We start from the raw sequence: 18,478 nt of genomic DNA, 5'->3' as shown, positions 1-18,478 counted from the left end.
GGATTGCGGCATTTATCCCTACCTGCCGAGAGGGCGCAGTAGGCAACCCTGCTTTGGATGCAGCTAAAATACAACATAAAAGCTTAATTCGTAAATAGGTAAGAAATTCTGCATATTCCTTTCCCGTGTCACATTTAGTGTAGGTGAATGAGGAAACATTCGCAGCTTATTGATAGTTACGGTTAATGCACATCTCTGCTCTCTGCAATTGGCTCATTTGTTTCTCACCTGGAATTCTCTTCCTCCTAGTCTCCCACCCATCCATCCATTTCCCATACTCTGTAAAGAGACCAGTTTTGAATTCAGGATCATGTTTCTGTAAAGTAAAAGTATTATATATAAGACAAGTTCTGGGACCAGCTGCGCATCTTCCAACGAGTCAAACCTACGGAGATTATTAACTAAAATGGGAGTTCTATTGAATATGAGATTTTTTTTTCAGGCAATCAGAATCTACGTATTAACACCTTTTAGAAGATAATAGATAGTATCTGGTTGGTTGCCCATAGCAACATCTTATCTTCAATAGAACTCCCATCTTGCTAAATAAAACCCTACATGTGTCATTCCTTTGTGACTGGAACTTAAGTTGGTGGTCCCATATCCAGTGGCGTAACTACAATTGGGGCGCCCCCCCACCACTGGATTGTGTGCGCCCCCCTCCTACTCCCCCTCCCCCAGTCACCTGCACTTACCCCCTCTTCTGCCGCGACGATCCGTTGCGGTCCCGGGGCCGGCTTCCTGGACCTGCTTCTACTATCGTCAGTCCCGACGCTCCTGCTCCTCTCTCTGAATATCACATCCAAAATGGCCGCCGCCTTATTTAGGATGCAACAGGAGGTCGCTGCTTCCTCTAGCATCCTTAATAACTGTCTGCTGTGAACAGGGCAGCCATTTTACAGGAGGACAGGAGGAGCACCGGGACTCAGGCATCAGAGATTCGGCAGCAGCAATAGCTTCCACAGACCCCGTGGTGCCCAAACTTCCCTAGTGCCTCTAAGTGACCTCGGGGGCTGTGGAGCTATTGATACGCCACTGCCCATATCAATCCATCTGTCACAACTTTTGGTAATATTTATGTTTTATTCTCTTTATTTTTATCAATTGTCTGAACACAATTTGAAAGCAAATATTAAAGGTCATTAAAATAACACAACATCTGTGTAATTGTGTAGTATAGTCAGCAATAAATCCTACAAGATGTTGCCCATTGCAACCAATCAGATCTATAATCTAGAAGGTGCTAGATATCTAGTAGTAGATATAGTAGAATCTTATTGGTCGATATTGGTTATTGGTCATAAAAAAACAAGTTTCTGTGTTTACTGCAAAGCTTTGAAAAAAATAATTTTGAATCACTGTGTTTCCAAAAGATTGCAAGATTGTAACTAATCTACTCTATGCCAGTTGGTTGTTACCCCATCTTGTTTCATTACTGTACTATTCATTATAATTCTGATTTGTTCCCTATTGTAAACCACATCAATATATGGTAGCACTATATAAGTAAATGTTAATGATGATGTTGATACTACTACTACTACAAATAATAAAACAGGTTGAGTATCCCTTATCCGAAATGCTCGGGACCACGAGAATTTTGGATAAGAGATATTTACGGTTTTTGGAATTATTATTTTTTTAATACTTACCTGGTTCCCTGGTGGTGCTTCAATGGTCCCATGGCATCCACAGTGTCCCCCGGCATCAACAGAGGCCTTCAGGGTCCTCTTCAGTGGTCCCAGGAGTGCATTGGGCGAGTTCACGGGCAATGCACTCCTTGGACCGCTGAAGAAGATCCTGAAGGCCGCCGTGGACATCGGGGGACTTGGTAAGTATGAAAAAAAGGGGCAGGGGGGGAACAAAAAAAATCCAAAATATTCTAAAAAAAAACACGTTTTTGGTAATATTTAGGATAAGAGATCTATGGATATGGGATACTCAACCTGTAATATTAATAAAAATATGCCAAATCCCTGCTGTTGACCAATATAAGCATTGGCAGATTCATGCGCTTTGTGGAAACTGTGAAACTCACTTTTCTCTGCGCAGATTTTAATATCCAGCTACACTAGATTGCTAAACTTGCAGTGTCTGCAATTATGCACCATGGAGTTCCATGGGCCGTATTCATATCACGCCGGATCTCCCGTCTAAAGCTACGGGAAATTGCTGGGCTATACGACATTGATCTTTGTATTGCACTGATCGTGCTCATTATGGTCCGGTTCTTCCACGCATATCGGTTGCAGGTGCAAAAATTCTCTAGTGGCTACAGGCACAAAAACATTTCAATACAACCCAATGTTGACTCTGTGTCTGCATATCTCACACTCTTCTTCTGAGAGCGGCACTCAAGATGTTCGGGCTCAGCCATGGCAGCAGAGGAGGCAGCTCTATAGCAAACTGTAAGCTCCCATGTCCCAAGGAAACCTCTTGTTACCCCTCCTATACCAGTAGTTACACCTTTGTTGTTACGGTCCTTAGTATCATAAACTTACACTTAAAAGATTTTCTGCAGCAGCAAACCAGTCATCTGTTGCAAACAGCACCTGCAAATATAGAGCGAGAATTGTCCAACATCCTGAAAATGCAATTTGGAAAATTATCTATCAGACACATTGTATTAACAACACATCTGAATTAATTTTCTACGCTAATGAATTAGTTGACCTTTAATAGGCGTACAAGTACTACTTGGTCTTTAATCGTTACTAACTTACATTCTAAATATAAATTGTTCAGAGTGGACGAATGTACCAGTAAGACCGTAGGAAAACATAGGTAATATTTAAGAGTGCGGAATATTAATGTTTAACAGATCTTACCTGAGTTGACTGTTCTCGGTCCGCTGGAAAATGCTGGTATGTTGTAACTACATGTTTACAGATGTTGCAGAAGAGAAGTGTGATTGCTCAGCTAATTCAATAGAAATAGTACAAATGTTCTAAACCATTTAATGTTGGATTGAACCCAACATAATTATAGAGCGCATCAAAGATGAACTTCAAATAAAACGAATGATAACTGTGTGGGTATAATCAAAGGCTAATATAGAAAAAAAAAGTTGGGTAAAATCATTAATGGTGACCCCTAAAGCGTCTAAGTTTTAGCGTCTGCGTGGAGGACACGACCCCTTCATAGCGGCTAGCAGGTAGCGGCTAGCAGGTAGTCGGGTTTCAGACGCTTTATCGTCTGAATCCTGACTCCCCCTTCTTAGCGGCTTGCAGATAGTCCGGGTTTCAGACGCTTTTGCGTCTAAATTTAGCGTCTGCATGGGGGACTCCCACTTTGATAGCGGTGTGCCGGGGTGTGTAGTTTAGAAGCCCCGGCATGTCAGCAGTGTGCCCGGGATGTCCACTTTTACATGCCCACGTTGTCAGCGGTGCGCAGGGCTGGCTATTTCACTGTGGAACTACAAGTACCACAGTGACCTGTCAGCGCCTGGGCAGTGCGCTGCTGCTGCTGCCCGGCGCTACGCTGATCACGTAGCTTACAATACGTAGTATACAGCTAGAGCGGCACGCGCACAGTTAAACAGAGCTAGAGCGGCACACGCACAGTTAAACAGAGCTTCTGGCAGGCTGCCAAGTTTCAGAGACAGAGTGTGTGCGCTGCGGCGCTGTGAAACTACACAAGTACCTTATTTATTATTAATAAGTGGTGTGGCAATCAGTGCAGGTGTAAGGCTTCACTGCACCCTGGGCCAAACTTTAACATCATGCCCACAAACCTCACACACTGTCACCGACCCTCACTTTCCAGTGAAAGTGTGGAGGTGGCATCCATACCTCCCAACAGTCCCTATTTTAGTGGGACATTCCCAATTATTAGGGCCTGTCCCGCTGTCCCACCCGCGGGTGGCAGTGTCCTGCGGTGAGGGGGGGCTGTTGGGAGTCCCCCCTGTCGGCTGCTAAGCAGCGGGGAATAAACGCTGTGCGCATGCGCACAGCGTCTATTCCCGCAGCCAGGGGGCTGGGGGCATGGCTAGAGGCTCACAGAGCCTCTGGGTCATGCCCCCATAGCGGCAAAATGGGGGCGTGGCCTCGTGGGAGAGCCGCGAATATAGGCCACGCCCCCTGAATTAAGCCACTCTTTCGGCACGCATCAGCAGTGTCCCGGGTCCGGGGACAAGAAAGTTGGGAGGTATGGGCATCTCAGAAATTCTAGCGCTGGGGTATTAGCTACGCTGACAACGTACCTTAGGCTACGTTGTCAGCGTAACATAGCTGGGCGCCCTGCTAATATGTGGCATAATACTTATTCGACGAAGGGCGGGCGGCGGGGCTTGAGCGGCGGGTGGTGGAGCGGAGTGTGGGCCGGAGGGGGGTGATACCACCAGCACTCGGTGGACACCAGCATCCGGTGGGGAGACGCATCCTGGGCTAAGGCACCAGCAATGTACGTAATTCAGGGGAGCATCACATGGTTTCCAGTGTAAATGGTTGCCGCATTAAAAAAACTGGAGATTTCTTACCAAATCTCTCACTTTCACCCATTTAGTTTACTGATCTCTTCATCTCATCATACAGTTGTAACAGTTATTATGTTAGATACAAGAGGTGAAATTTAATACGAGACGAGAATCAGAAAATTAAAGATTTGGTAAGAAATCTCCAGTTTTTTTAAAGCAGCAATCATTTACACCGCAAAACCAGTTTTGGAGACTTCTTACCAAATCTCTTACTTTCTGATTCTCTCACCCTATTACATTTAACCCAATGTGTACCTTTCCCCCAACTGTTTTGCAAGCCAGGTTATTCATCTGCACAAAGTCTGGAGCGGATTCTGGAAGTCCATGTTCTCTTGTAGCAGCCATTTTGCTAATTTATTAGCAATCACAATCCTATGACTGAAAAAAAATGGTTTATAGAACAAGAGACTAATCAATGCAACCTATTGGTTATCTGAAACTGTATAACGCAGAATGATAGAGTACACAACCAACATAACAACAGAGGAGCAGTGAAGACTAGAATGAATGTACAGTAGCACCAAAGAAGGAATGAGTTGACTTACATCCTTGCTGCACTCAGAAGAGTGGGACGTGACATCAATGTTCTTGTAGGTGTCTTGTCTCTCAGAGAGAACACACACACTCACCTTGCATGATACAAAAAGAGTCCCTGAGGAAGCCCCAAATCAGTTCTGAAATTAATTTTGAGAAACAGAATCTCTGCACTGCACAGTGTCCTCAGATAAAAAATGAAGTAAATGTCATAGACTGCAACCAGGATGGCATCGGTGAGCTTCCGGCGAATTTGCCAAAGCTTTAAAAAAACATTTTTTATCATAAATGATTTTATTGAAGCTTTGTCAAATTCGCAAAATGTTGTTATGTTTATACAGGTTGAGTATCCCTTATCCAAAATGCTCGGGACCAGGAGAATTTTGGATAACGGATTATTCCGTATTTCGGAATATTTTAATATTTCAATGATGTATTTTGAAGTATCTTGCATTTATGCTGTATAAACACATAATATACACACAAATATATTTTATTACCACATAAAATACACACAAATATATTTTATTTGTTCAAAAAATAAGTTTTCAAAACGTGAAACAAAATGTGTGTACTATCTCAGCACTGAATTTGAATGCCAAGCAATCATTGTCTTGCACATATATAGTGCCAGTTACATATCATGTCCTCAGTAGTGCTGTTACAAATGTCCCCAGTGAGTTTTTAGAAAAAAAAAATAAATTCACTTTCTGGAATGTCTGGTTTTCGGAATAATTTGGATAACGGATATTCGGATATGGGATACTCAACCTGTAACAGATTCCTATAAATGGGCATAAAGTATAAGATATCTATTTAGATAAAGAATGATTGTATTTTTCCTTTATCATTTAAAAGATGTAGTGATTCAAATGAAAAGAGGAAAGAAGAAAGGGGAGAAAGACGAAAAAATTACAGAAGAGGTGCAGTAGGAACATTTAAACAGAGCAGGGGATGACTTACATGTGTCCAGGCTCGGGGCTAGAATTACAGGAAATATATGACATTGCTAGCATTAGGTTGTGCAAGAAAAAAGGCAAAATCACAAGTCTGAAGAAAGTCAACGTGAATATGCGACTGTGTAATTGACAAATGTCATTGTAGTATAGTGCTGGGTAGGTGTCTAATCATAGTCAAACCCTGGGATTCCCAACATTTAAACAGGTATGTAGCAGAAGGGAATGTAAAGAGTAGGAAGTGTAAAAGTGCCACGTTGACTATCCTTACATTAACAGGGGATTATCGCCAACCGCCAGCTGCCGCCATCTGCCAGAAGGGGGCGCGAACGCCCCACGCTGCAGCTCGCCCCACTCCCCAGCCCCCCAAGCCCCAACCCCCTCCAATCGCTGCCCGTTTCCCAGAAGCGGACACAGGCAGGTAAATCACTCCTCGCCACCGTGTTGACGGGGACGCGCATGCATGTGAGATGCTCGCACGTCCCCCTCAGATGGAGCACGTCCCCCGGTGATCGCCAGCTAAGGGAATCTGGTGATTCCCCAGCCTGGCTTGAGGTGCTCCATCTGTATGTACAGTACATGGCACACTATTATAAAACTCAATCTTAGCCCAAAATTTATATAATGAGTAGTGTAATTGTTGTAAACCTTTTTTGCTCATTCTGCTAGAAAAAAATTATGTTTAAAATTAGTTTCAAGCTAATCTAATTATGGCAGCAGTCTCCATATGGTTCCCTTCACTCAATATGCAATACAGTTCCTGGCATTGTCTCAAGAAAGCAAAACAAATACGTATACCTTTTACCCCGCTGCCCTCTCCCACTATTGCCAGAAGACGCTAAAGGCCAATCTATAGATGTACCACGATATTATCATTATACAATAGTGATTACTGCATCTCCCAAATACAATACATATTGGTTGTTATGGACTGTTCTTCAAAGTTCGTCAGTAGTAACATACACCAGGTAATTTGTTTATTAGTAATATTACAGCTGGGCATTATGTCTACATTCGTTTGAATAAACATTGAAAAGACACTTCATAAAAAGATCCATGGGTTAAATGCCATTTTTTATTAATGAATACAATAAGTCTACCTAGAGTTGTATTGATACAAATAGAGCACATGATGATGATGATGAATTAATATACTATATCAGAATTTTAATATATTACTTTTACTTTAGTTTGTTAATCTATTAATATTCTAGACAACTGTCTCTTATACTCAGTCCTCAGGACCCCAGGCAGTTCATGTTGTAAAGGTCACCTGTGGATTTTTAAAATGTGACAGTTGGTGACACACAGTGCACCTGCTGGAGGACCTGGAAAAACTGTTTGGGGTCCTGAGGACCTTGTTTGAGAACCACTGTATTAGAGGTCCAAATATTTGAATATACGGTACTTGTTTCCTAGCACGGCCACACCGATTTACATCGGGGTGGTCGTGTCGGAAAAATCGCGTCGATCGCATCGCATGCGATTTGGTCGCATGCGATGCGATCGACGCGACCGACCCGATTTTTTGATTGAATGAAATGTAAATCGGGTCCCTGGGACCCGATTTTACATTGGATTCAATGTAAAATATTCCCAACCCCCCCAAATTTAACGGCGTAAACCCCACCCCATGATAGACGCCAACCCGAAGCGTGGCGAGCGCAGCGAGCCCGCGAGGGGCGGCGGTGCGCGTCCTCCGACCTTTTCATTCCCCTACTATCCACGTCGGCGTGGAGTTGAGAATAGAATAGTGTGGCGAGCGCAGCGCATGGCGAGCGCAGCGAGCCCCGCGAGGGGACGCGTATACCTGTGAAGTTATACGCGTCCCCTCGCGGGGCTCGCTGCGCTCGCCACGCTTTGGGCTCGGTGGCTCGCTGCGCTCGCCACACTATTCTATTCTCAACTCCACGCCGACGTGGATAGTAGGGGAATGAAAAGGTCGGAGGACGCGCACCGCCGCCCCTCGGGGGCTCGCTGCGAACGCCACGCTTCGGGTTGGCGTCTATCGTGGGGTGACGACGGGGACATCTATAATGTGAAATGGGTCATATTGGCCCATTTCACATTTTTCAAATTTTCTCACGATTTCAATGTTAAAAAATATTTTAACATTGAAGCCTATGGAAAAATCAGGGGCATCGCGTCGGGACCAATGTTAATGGTCCCGACCGACGCGATGCCCCCGATATTTTACCTTTCCCGACACGATTTCAATGTTAAAATATTTTTTAACATTGAAGCTTATGGAAAAATCGGGGGCATCGCGTCAGTCGCGTCGGGACCAATGTTAATGGTCCCGACCGACGCGATGCCCCCGATATTGTGTCTTAGCCGGCAAAATGGACCTGATTTCAAAGGAAATAGGGTCCATCGTGTGGATCGTGTACCTTAACTTAAAGGTACACGATCCACAAGATTGTGGCCGTGCTAGGAAACAAGTACCGAATATACTGTACTGTAGGTATCAAAAATTCAACAGTGTTAGATTTAATCCAGTCTTACCTTATAAACAAGAGTCCACATATACATATATCTCCCATCAGTTAAAGCATCTGGTTAAATAGATACAGTAATAAACAACCCTTAACCAGCCTGTCAATCAGTTACTTCTCTAATTGATTTATTCTGAAATGTAAACATTAACGAGACTGCAATACAAATCACATTACAAAGTCTCTAATACTTTTTTCAAAACAAGTAAAACTTGCAGCTTCATGGGGCCTACACACGGGGCAATTTGAGGGCATTTTCTAACTAGATTGCTTAGAAAATTCCCCTACATTGCTGTGTGTGTCGCTATCTTTGCATCACTATTGCCTGGCGATTAATATCCAGTATGCTAGAAAAATCTAGTAATCTCCGGTGTCAGTGCCAGTGTTCTCTCCAGAGAACACTGTCCCTGAAAGATCGCTGAGCGGCACATCACTGACATATCACTGTACATCGCTGTGTGCTGAGCGATCTTTCTGAGCTATCTAGCATCACTCAGAATGCTCTAGCACTGGGGTAGCCTACTCCAGTCCTTGAGAGCTACCAACAGTTAATGTTTTCCAGATTTCCTCACAGAGTGCCAGATGTACTGTATCAAGCTTCAAAAGTGAAAAAATGGAGTCAGTAGCACATGCAGTGGGGGTTTCTGAGTACCGAGAAACCCCCCAGGAGTCTAAGGGCCATAGGCTGAAATCTGAGGGTCCCCTCTTTCCATGGGTACAATAATTTTAAAAATCGGCCCTTGGGAACCGGAGATATCTGACTTCAAACAGTGGTCCCCATCCAAGCCTGTTAATTGCTGTTCCCAGTCAGATATTTCAGGACTCTCCCCTTTTGATGGACACTAGTAGCTTGTCTCTACTGTTCCCAGAACCAGAGATATCAGCCTTCCAGCAGCTGGTTACTGCTCCAGCTCCACACAACTGGTATGTAGTTTTATATTCTCGTTGTCAAATTGCTCTGCCTCCTGAACTCTGATCCCCTAGTACCCAGTACCATTTGGTAGGTGGGATTCTCTAGTTTTTAATTCCATTATCTAAGAATCTAAGAAATCTATTTCTGGGAATTGGAGATATCTCCAGTCAAGCAAGCTGTCCTCCCACCAGAAAATTATGAATAATAAGCCCACTCCACGAAACACCCCTCCTCTGCGTATTAAACATCCTCTACCACCCTGGAAATTATGTATCAAGGCCCCATCATTCAGCCCAATGCCCCCTTCTCACACCCCATCTCCCACCATCTGTGCAGTAAAGGGGTAATTAAGGGAAATTACTGATCCAGGCCCTAGTAGTAGTAGTAGTACGTTTATTTATAAGGTGCCGCAAAGTGTCCGCAGCGCCGTACATAGCAAACAAAAAAATAAATTACAAGGTAACGTACAGGGTGTGTTGAAAAATACAGTATAAATAGGGGTATAGCTGGTAGAACTAACATCAGCATCAGTTCAGAAGTAGGTGTTGAAATTGTCGAGGAGACTGAAGATGAAGTAGAGGAAGGGAAGAACAGGACAGGAGCACAGGTGAGGTAATGAGGTAGAGTGAGTACGTGAGGAAGGAGGACCCTACGCATAGAAGTTAACATACTAAAAATAGGTGGGTGGACGAACGAAATACAATAGGATAAGTAGTTCCAGGGGGGAACGGAGGCAGGATAGGAGGATCAAAAGAGGTTAGGAGGAGGGATAGGCTAGTCGAAAAAAGTGGGTTTTGAGGGAGTGCTTGAAGGAGGTAAGGGAATCAGATAGCCTGATGGGTGGCGGGAGGTTGTTCCAGTGCAGGGGGGCAGCGCGAGAGAAGTCTTGGACACGGGAGTGGGAGGAGGTGATTAGGTTAGAGGTCAGTCGGCGGTCAGTGGTGGAGCGAAGAGGACGGGAGGGAGTGTGGATAGAGATCAGTGAAGAGAGGTAGGGAGCTGTGGAGGAGGAGAGAGCCTTGTAGGTGGTGGTGAGGAGTTTAAAGAAAACTCGGAAAGGAATGGGGAGCCAGTAAAGAGATAGAAAGAGGGGGGAGGCGGAGGTAGAGCTGTGGGAGAGGAAGATGAGCCTAGCAGCAGCGTTAAGAATGGATTGGAGAGGTGCGAGGCGGGTGAGAAGTTTCCCAGAAAGAAGGATGTTGCAGTAGTCAAGGCGGGAGATGACAAGAGAGTGAATGAGAATTTTGGTTGCGTCAGTGGAGAGGAATGGTCTGATGCGTGAGATGTTGCGTAGGTGAAAGCGGCAAGACTGTGAGAGAGCACGAATGTGGGGGGTGAAAGAGAGGGAGGAGTCAATGATGACACTGAGGCAGCGCGTTTGGTCGGTGGACGTGATCTCGGTTTCACCAATGCTGATGGAGATAGTGGGAGAAGAGGGGATGTTCGGGGGATGGAAGATTAGAAGTTCAGTTTTAGCCATGTTTAGTTTCAGGAAGCGTTGGATCATCCAGGCTGAGATGGCCGTGAGGCATTCGGAGACCTTGGACAGGAGTGATGGGGATAAGTCGGGGGAGGAGAGATAGATTAGGGTATCATCAGCATAAAGGTGGTAATGAAAACCATAGGAGCTGATGAGGGTGCCCAGAGAGGTGGTGTAGAGGGAGAAGAGGAGAGGGCCAAGGACTGACCCTTGGGGAACACGGACTGGCTGCGGGGTAGTAGGAGAGGAGGAGCTCGGAGTGGAGACGGAGAAGGATCGATCGGAGAGGTATGAGATGAACCAGGAGAAGACCGTGCCAGTGATGCCAAAGGAGCAGAGGGTGTTGAGCAGGAGAGGGTGGTCAACAGTGTCAAAGGCAGCCGACAGATCAAGCTGGATGAAGATAGAGAAGAGGCCTTTGGATTTAGCCGATAGTAGATCGTTAGTGACTATGGTCAGGGCAGTTTCAGTGGAATGTAAAGGGCGGAACCCGGATTGGAGGGGGTCTAGAATGGAGTTAGCAGTAAGGTGGCTTAGGAGACGATTATAGGTCAGACGTTCTAGGAGCTTGGAGGCAAAAGGGAGGAGGGAGATGGGCCTGTAGTTGGATGGAGAGTTGGGGTCCAGATTTGTTTTTTTGAGAATTGGGGAGACAAGAGCGTGTTTGAAGGAGGAATGGAGGATCCCAGAGGATAGGGAAAGATTAAAGAGGTGAGCCAGGTGAGAGCAGACTGACAGACTGAGACGACCGATAATATTGGAGGGGATAGGATCGAGCGGGCAGGTGGAGGGAGAAGCGGATTGAAGGATAGAGTGGACTTCAGCAGCAGTGGTGGGGTAAAATGAGGACAGGGGTTGGAAGGAGGGGAGTGGAGATGTAGGAGGGGAGGAGGGAGAGGGTGAGGTCATGGCAGCAGTGATGGCAGTCCTGAGAGAGGAGATTTTGGTTGAAAAGTACGTAGCAAAATCAGCGGCTACGATGGAGGACGGAAGAGCTGGAGGAGGGGGGAAGAGCAAGGAGTTGAAGGTGGCGAAGAGCCTGCGGGGATTGGATGATTGGGAAAGGATGAGGGACTTAAAGTAGGATTCCTTGGCCAGAGCAAGGGCAGAGCTGAAGGAGGAAAGAATGAATTTGAAATGGAGATAATCCGCAAGGGAGCGTGATTTCTTCCAGAAGCGCTCAGCAGTGCGAGAGCACTTTTTAAGGAATCGGGTGATAGGCGAGTGCCACGGTTGGGGGTTGGAGCATCGAAGGGGGATAGAGGAGGGAGGGCAGGCAGAGTCCAATGCCGTAGATAGGGTGTCATTATAGAGGGAGGCGGCGAGGTTCGGGCAGGACATGAGGGCGATTGGGGCGAGAAGAGGACACAGTGTGTTTGAGAAGGCAGCAAGATCAAGTGTGTTGACGTTATGACGTGAGACAATGCGCTTGGGAGGGGGGGTGGGAGAGGGGGAAACGGTGAGGGAGAAGAAGATGAGGTGATGGTCAGAAAGAGGAAAAGCCGAGATAGTGTAGTCAGTAAGGGAACAAGAGCGAGAGAAGACGAGATCGAGGGAGTGTCCTTGGATGTGGGTGGGAGAGGTAGTCCACTGAGATAGGCAAAGAGAGGAGCAGAGAGAGAGGAGTTTGGAGGTGCCAGGATCAGCGGGGTTATCCAAGGGGATGTTAAAGTCACCAAGAATGACAGATGGCAGGTCAGAGGAGAGGAAGTGTGGAAGCCAGGCGGCGAAGTTGTCAAGAAATTGGGAGATAGGGCCAGGGGGCGGTAGATTGCAGCTACACGAAGGTGGTAGGGGTAGTATAGACGGATAGAGTGAGACTCAAAGGAGGAGAAAAGGAGAGAGGGTTCAGGGTGAATGAGAAATATATAAATTAAAATGTTATCTTTATTGGAATATATATTAAAATGAGAACTGTCCAGTCCGTGAAATATATCATGTATGTGTGTGAACAATAATTTTCAATTTTGTATCTTTAATAAAATTCAAATTCAAAGTGAATTTGAATTTTATTAAAGATACAAAATTGAAAATTATTGTTCACACACATACATGATATATTTCACGGAGTGGATAGTTCTCATTTTAATATATATTCCAATAAAGATAACATTTTAATTTATATATTTCTCCTAAAATTACTTTTGTGCGCCAACAAAAAAGACATTCTTCTCTGTCCTTTTCTCTGTTGTTACATTTATTGTCTTTGGCTGCACCCCCTCTGAGCTCTACTATCGATAACGTCTCGTCTGGGGTAACTGTGGTGCTATAGCACCTGCCTGTGCGGACATATCCCTTTTCCCCCTATCCCTAAAAACTTACGTTCAGGGTGAATGACACTGTGGGTGCATGAGGCTGAGAGGAGAAAACCCACGCCGCCACCTTGGCGACCGTCAGGCCTGGGAGTGTGAGAGAAAGAGAGGCCACCATGGGAGAGAGCAGCTGGAGAGACATAATCAGAGGTGGAGAGCCAGGTCTCGGTGATAGCAAGGAGGTGGAATGCTCTAGAGATGAATAGGTCATGGATGGCAGGGAGTTTGTTGCAGATGGATCTGGCGTTCCATAGTGCACAGGAAAGAGGGGGGTTGGGTTGTGTATTTATGTGGATAAGGTTTTTGGGATTGCAGAAGCGAGGGGGGGTCGTTGGGAGGGTGGGGGTGCGGGGGCGAGTGGTCAGGATAGGTATGGGATGGGAGGGGGGAGGAGCAATTGGAGAAAGTGAAGTTGAGAGATTAACAGCCATGAGGAACCGAAGGTGAGAGGGTAGGTTAGTGAAAGCAGACAGAGGGATTTGGGAGGACAGACAGCGTCTGTAGTAGATTTGCGAGGATGTGGTAGAAAACAGAGTGAGAGAGAAGGTAACAGGCAAGGAACTACTGTCAGAGAGGAGACAAGTGGGTAAAATCAGGTTGATTGAGTAATCCAATTAAGTATGAAACAACAACAAGTGAGAGGATGAAGGGAACAGAGAAGGTCAGGAGTGAGGCAAATGTGAGCAGGCGTGAAGAGGGAAACAGGGTGCGATAAATGTGTGGCAAAGACATGCTGAGCGGTATTTATTTTTATTTTTATTTTTTTATTTATATACATTTGGTCTATCTATAATACTTTAACTGACCCGGCATATACTGGGTCACCTAAGTGTCCATCTCCGTGCTTTGCTCCGCCCCTCTGGAAACCCCCTTCTGAAAATCCTGCATTTGCCCCTGAGAGTGATAAACACCCAGCCAATCAGATCCTACCTGCCATGCCACAGACTGTGTTTGAAAAATATCAGGCAGGAGCTGATTGGCTGGCTGTTTATCACTTTCCATTTTATCACTTTTGAAGCTTGATACATCTGGCCCAGAATCACAAGTGATGTAATTAGCTCCACCTGTGGATCTTCTAAAATGTGTCTATGAGCAATGAGTAGACCTGTGCAGCAGCTACTGTAGGTTGTCTGGAAAATGTGAACTGTTGGTAGCTCTCGAGGACTGGAGTTGGCTACCCCTGCTCTAGCACATCTCCCCATGTGGAGATCCCATTATTCATAATTTAGAATGTAGGGGGTGTAGGCATTCAGAGAGCCCCTACATTTGTTATAATCCCTGGTGTCTTCCTCTGGCAAAGTATCATACAGTTCATATATCTTGGGGCCAGCACTGATAAGAAGCATGCTTTTCTTTTTGCTGTCAGAAGTTATCCCCATGGCTTCAATAAAGTGTTCAAACTGGGCAAGCCATTTTCTCCATAATTCTGCTGCATTAGGGGCATCAGTATGCAGAAACTGAGGAATTAATGCTAGCATGTCAGCCATGATTACTAAGAGGAATATATACTGTAGTTGCTGAATGTAAGTAATCAAAAGTTTATCCTCGTCGCCAGTTGTTGTATCTTGACATACCTTTGTTACTTTCAATTAGTCTTGCACACTGAAGATTAGATGTTTTATTTCTTATGTATAAATCATACTTGCAGGAGTACAGTTAGACATCCCCACATGCTTGCTCTCCTTCTCCTTCTTCTATCCCCCCACTGCAGACAGAGACAGCAGTCCCGAGTCCCAACTCTCTTTGCCTCAGAGGGGGGCCTGGAAGAGTGGAGATAATTTTATTGGTGATGAAACATGTCAGTCAATGACACAGGGCGGGGCTGAGCAGTGAGCTGAGCTATTATTGGCCAGCAAATCTGGGTAACTTCTAGTGGGGAGGGAGGCAGGGACATGAGCTCTAAGCTTAGCTCACACGACTCATAATGAGTCGTGCAGGGCAGCTGCTAGATTATATATCTATAGATTATATATCTATAGATTATATATCTATAGATATATATCTATAGATATATATTTGTAAATCCAAGCCCACCAGAATATTAAAATAAAAATTGTAAATTACATAGTAATTACATAACACTGAATCTATGTTGGTATATTATTAACATTCATTGCATAAGCAGCTGCCAGATGAACTGCACAATCACTATTAAAGCTGGATACTAAGCAGCAGCAAGGGACTGAGCCTCTGCAACTCCCTAAATGTGTTGTGAGCCGTGCACTGTCTCTCTCTGTGCCTGTAATAATAAATGAGTTGTGAGCCCAGCCACTCTTACTTCCTGTCTTCCAGAGCACACTGGGCCAGATGTATTAAGCCTGGCAAAGAGATAAACTGGAGTTAATGTGGAAGGAGATAACGCATCAGCCAATCGGCTGTGTTTGAAATATGACAGTTGGGAGTTGATTGGCTGGTGCGTTATCTCCTTGAAATTTAACTCCAGTTTATCTCTTTGCCAGGCTTAATACATCTGCCCCATTGAGTGGCTGAGCCTCTGCAACTCCCTGAGTGTTCTGTGAGCCCTGCACGGTCTCCCTGTGCCTGCAATTCCATATGAGTCGTGACTCGAGTGTCGAGTCACTGACTCAACACACTTCACTGAGCTGAGCCGTGTGTCTCAACTCATTTCAATGAATCGTCTTTCCCAACACTAATCCCCTTACTTCCTGGTCACATGTTCTATCTCACTGCAAGATTCTTAAAGAGATACTAACTTATCTAGCTAATGCACATAAACTATCTTTATATATACTACAGGGGGGTTTGTGTGAGACGGAGTGGCACTGGATTGGGACACTCTGAGACACACCTCCTGGCGCTCGGCAGTTATAGTTGGGTTCAAGTGAACTAATTTAGCCATAATATAAAAATTTCACAGCTGCAGCATACACTCCATACACCCCCCTTCCATAATTTAGAATGTACCAAGTGTTCCAATAGCACAAATGAGTCTATGGGAGAGGTATTTATACTTTTAGCTAAATGCTAAATGGCAAGAGCAGAGACCTTTCAGGGATATCATTAGAATGAATCTAGGCGATAGTTAAGGCTCCCATACACTGTACCTGCAATTTGGGCTATTTTTCTGTGATTGCAGCAATCAATCAAAGGAAAAGAGCCAATATTACAGGTGACTGACAGCTGATCCGATGCAATGCTCATTGCACCAGACCCGCCAATTCGCCCCAGCTGAAGAAGTAATCTGCAGGATTGCTTCTGGCTCCTGGCAGGTTTGGCTGAGACATATTGCATGTAAAAGGACCGCATGTGATATATTGCGTGATCCTATGGCTCAAGGGGTCATTGCATTGCGACTTCACCGAAGTCGCCACAATATATGGGGGCCATTAGCTTTAGACTGGTCATGTGGCCAGAAGGGCCTAACTATGTCCTTGGGCCAGTCCATCCACACAGAGACACTGGGGCTGGCTGAGCAGCTCTACCTTCTAGCACTAAGGTCAGGAGCCCAGTATTCAGAGAGCCTCATGGTGCACACCTGGGAGCTGGGACCACATCGTCTTGTAGTCCGCCTGCAAAGTTAATATTTCAGGGCTGTCTTAGAGCCCCAGTTGGTCCCTGGTCTTGGATTAGAGTTTATGGCAAATTATGGGCTAGTATTTCACATTTAAAAATTTTTAACATAACATTTATTCATGCAAAACAAGCATCCAATAAACCCAAGTCTTTGATAGGTGTAAGTAAACCCAATGTTTAGGTACGTTCCTGAGGGGTTTGGGATATGGACAAAGCATAAGCTGCACTAAGCATGTACAGATTTGGGGCTGCGATGTCACTTGCAGTGCCCTCAACAGTAGCGTTTAGGGGTAGTAATCTGGTAGCCACAGACAGCACTGTAGAGAACAGCATCATGAGTTTTGTAGGCCCTTGGCAAAGCAATGCACTGATGCCCCAGGAATGAATGTACAAATCATAACTTGCCACATCTATGGTCTGGTGCTGTCTCTCCGCATGCTTCTATACAGTGTGTGACGGTAAGCCTGATTTGACTATAGCTCCAGTTCTCCACCAATGAAAATGTCATTCATTGTCTGGCTGCAGACTGGAAGGCAACTTTGCTGGCTTCAGCAGCATGAATTTCCCAGCCATACTCTGTAACCTATGGGTTAATAAGAAGGCCAATGTTCACAAAGATGATCCGATGCTGCTTCTTTGGAAACAGCAGATCACAACATATCCTGATCACTGACAGACAATGTCTAGGTCAACAGCCAATAGGTCAAAACCGTATTGTGGACATGGTAAAATGGTTGTCTCGAGCAGTAGATCAACGCGGCGATTTTTGGCTTTTTCATGCCTTACCCTCACTGTGAGCTGCAACTGGGAAGGTGTGCCAAGCATGGCTGTAGCGGAGCAAGGGGATGCGGGAAAACTAATAGGGGGTCCCAAATGCTCAGGTGTTGACAAGGACACCCCAAAAAATTATAATTATTATAAAAAGCATGTTGACATTTCCTTGTGTCGACCCTTTCCCAAGGTCAAACCTGTGCATGTGGACCTTTTGTAGTCGATCTATTGATTGTTGACCTTGACATTTTCTGTGAGCTATACCACACCTGAGGCCTTATTCAGAGTTGGTTGTTCATCTGCAAAGTTGCAGATGACTGCAAATAGATTGCTACCACGCAGACAGAAAGAAAACCGGCCCCATGCAAATGTGTGAGAAAATTGCAGAAATATCGCTAGTTGCTATCCATAAGGAATTCACAAACCATCGGATGACTTTTCCAGTCTGTGCAAATGTGAGTAAGTCTAACTCTACTGCTATCTGCGACTGAGACAAGCTGGTCAAAGGCCGGCGCTGATGTCACAGACTCTCCCTTAAAACATCTGCATTTTTTCAAACACTCCCTGAAAACTGCAGGACCCCCCCCCCCCCCCCCCCCAAACGCTGACTTCCTGTTAGTTAAATTGTGTTTGGATGGCGATCAATATGCTATTCCTGTTGCTGTTGGGGTTTGTATATGCGTGCTGCTATCCATACGCATGTACAGTCAATCAATAATCGCTCAATTTGCAAATTCTCACATCTTCGATCAAGTCTGAATCAAGTCCCATGGATCAGAAAGCCACCCCAGAAAGTGTCTATTTTCAAGAGATGCCTCCTGAAGAATTTCCAAATTGTAGGGCAGTCTCTATGTACAGAGATACAGTGACATTGGGCCTTATTCTGATTGGTGCGGCCGGATCCGAATATGCGGCCAGGACCGTGCGTGCGAAACCCCGCCTTCCATACGGATCGCCAACTCCGTCCGTACGCGGTAAGAAGCTGGCCGAACGGACCGCACGTGTATTT

At 45.3% G+C, this 18,478-nt stretch overlaps 1 protein-coding gene and 1 long non-coding RNA gene across 7 annotated transcripts in view; one reads left to right on the top strand and one right to left on the bottom strand.

The window, feature by feature from the left end:
- Nucleotides 1-14,843, bottom strand: part of ALLC (allantoicase) — a 38,028-nt gene extending 23,185 nt beyond the window's left edge. Inside the window, exons 1-7 of one of the 6 annotated variants that reach the window (XM_083178504.1) lie at nt 14,739-14,843; nt 8,470-8,519; nt 5,972-5,989; nt 5,020-5,148; nt 4,730-4,852; nt 2,502-2,552; nt 229-316 (exon numbers count right to left, since the gene is read on the bottom strand). In XM_083178504.1, the coding sequence (XP_083034630.1) occupies nt 229-316; nt 2,502-2,552; nt 4,730-4,819 (229 nt within the window). In that variant the 5' untranslated portion in view covers nt 4,820-4,852; nt 5,020-5,148; nt 5,972-5,989; nt 8,470-8,519; nt 14,739-14,843. Of the gene's footprint in view, nt 1-228; nt 317-2,501; nt 2,553-2,828; nt 2,876-4,729; nt 4,853-5,019; nt 5,149-5,971; nt 6,271-8,469; nt 8,530-14,738 lie in introns of those variants that run through there. The other 5 variants (XM_083178502.1, XM_083178506.1, XM_083178503.1 and 2 more) reach the window with 5 other exon arrangements.
- LOC146064698 (uncharacterized) overlaps nt 9,334-18,478 on the top strand; it is a 62,093-nt gene continuing 52,948 nt past the window's right edge. The window contains exon 1 of the long non-coding RNA XR_014471841.1: nt 9,334-9,383. This is a non-coding gene — a long non-coding RNA (uncharacterized LOC146064698). The remainder of the gene's footprint in view (nt 9,384-18,478) is intronic.

The sequence above is a fragment of the Crinia signifera genome, chromosome 3 (genome assembly GCF_055691185.1).
Source record: "Crinia signifera chromosome 3, ASM5569118v1, whole genome shotgun sequence".
Taxonomy (NCBI): Eukaryota; Metazoa; Chordata; class Amphibia; order Anura; family Myobatrachidae; genus Crinia; species Crinia signifera.
Note: the sequence above shows the minus strand (reverse complement) of the source record. Positions and strands in the feature narration are given on the sequence as shown.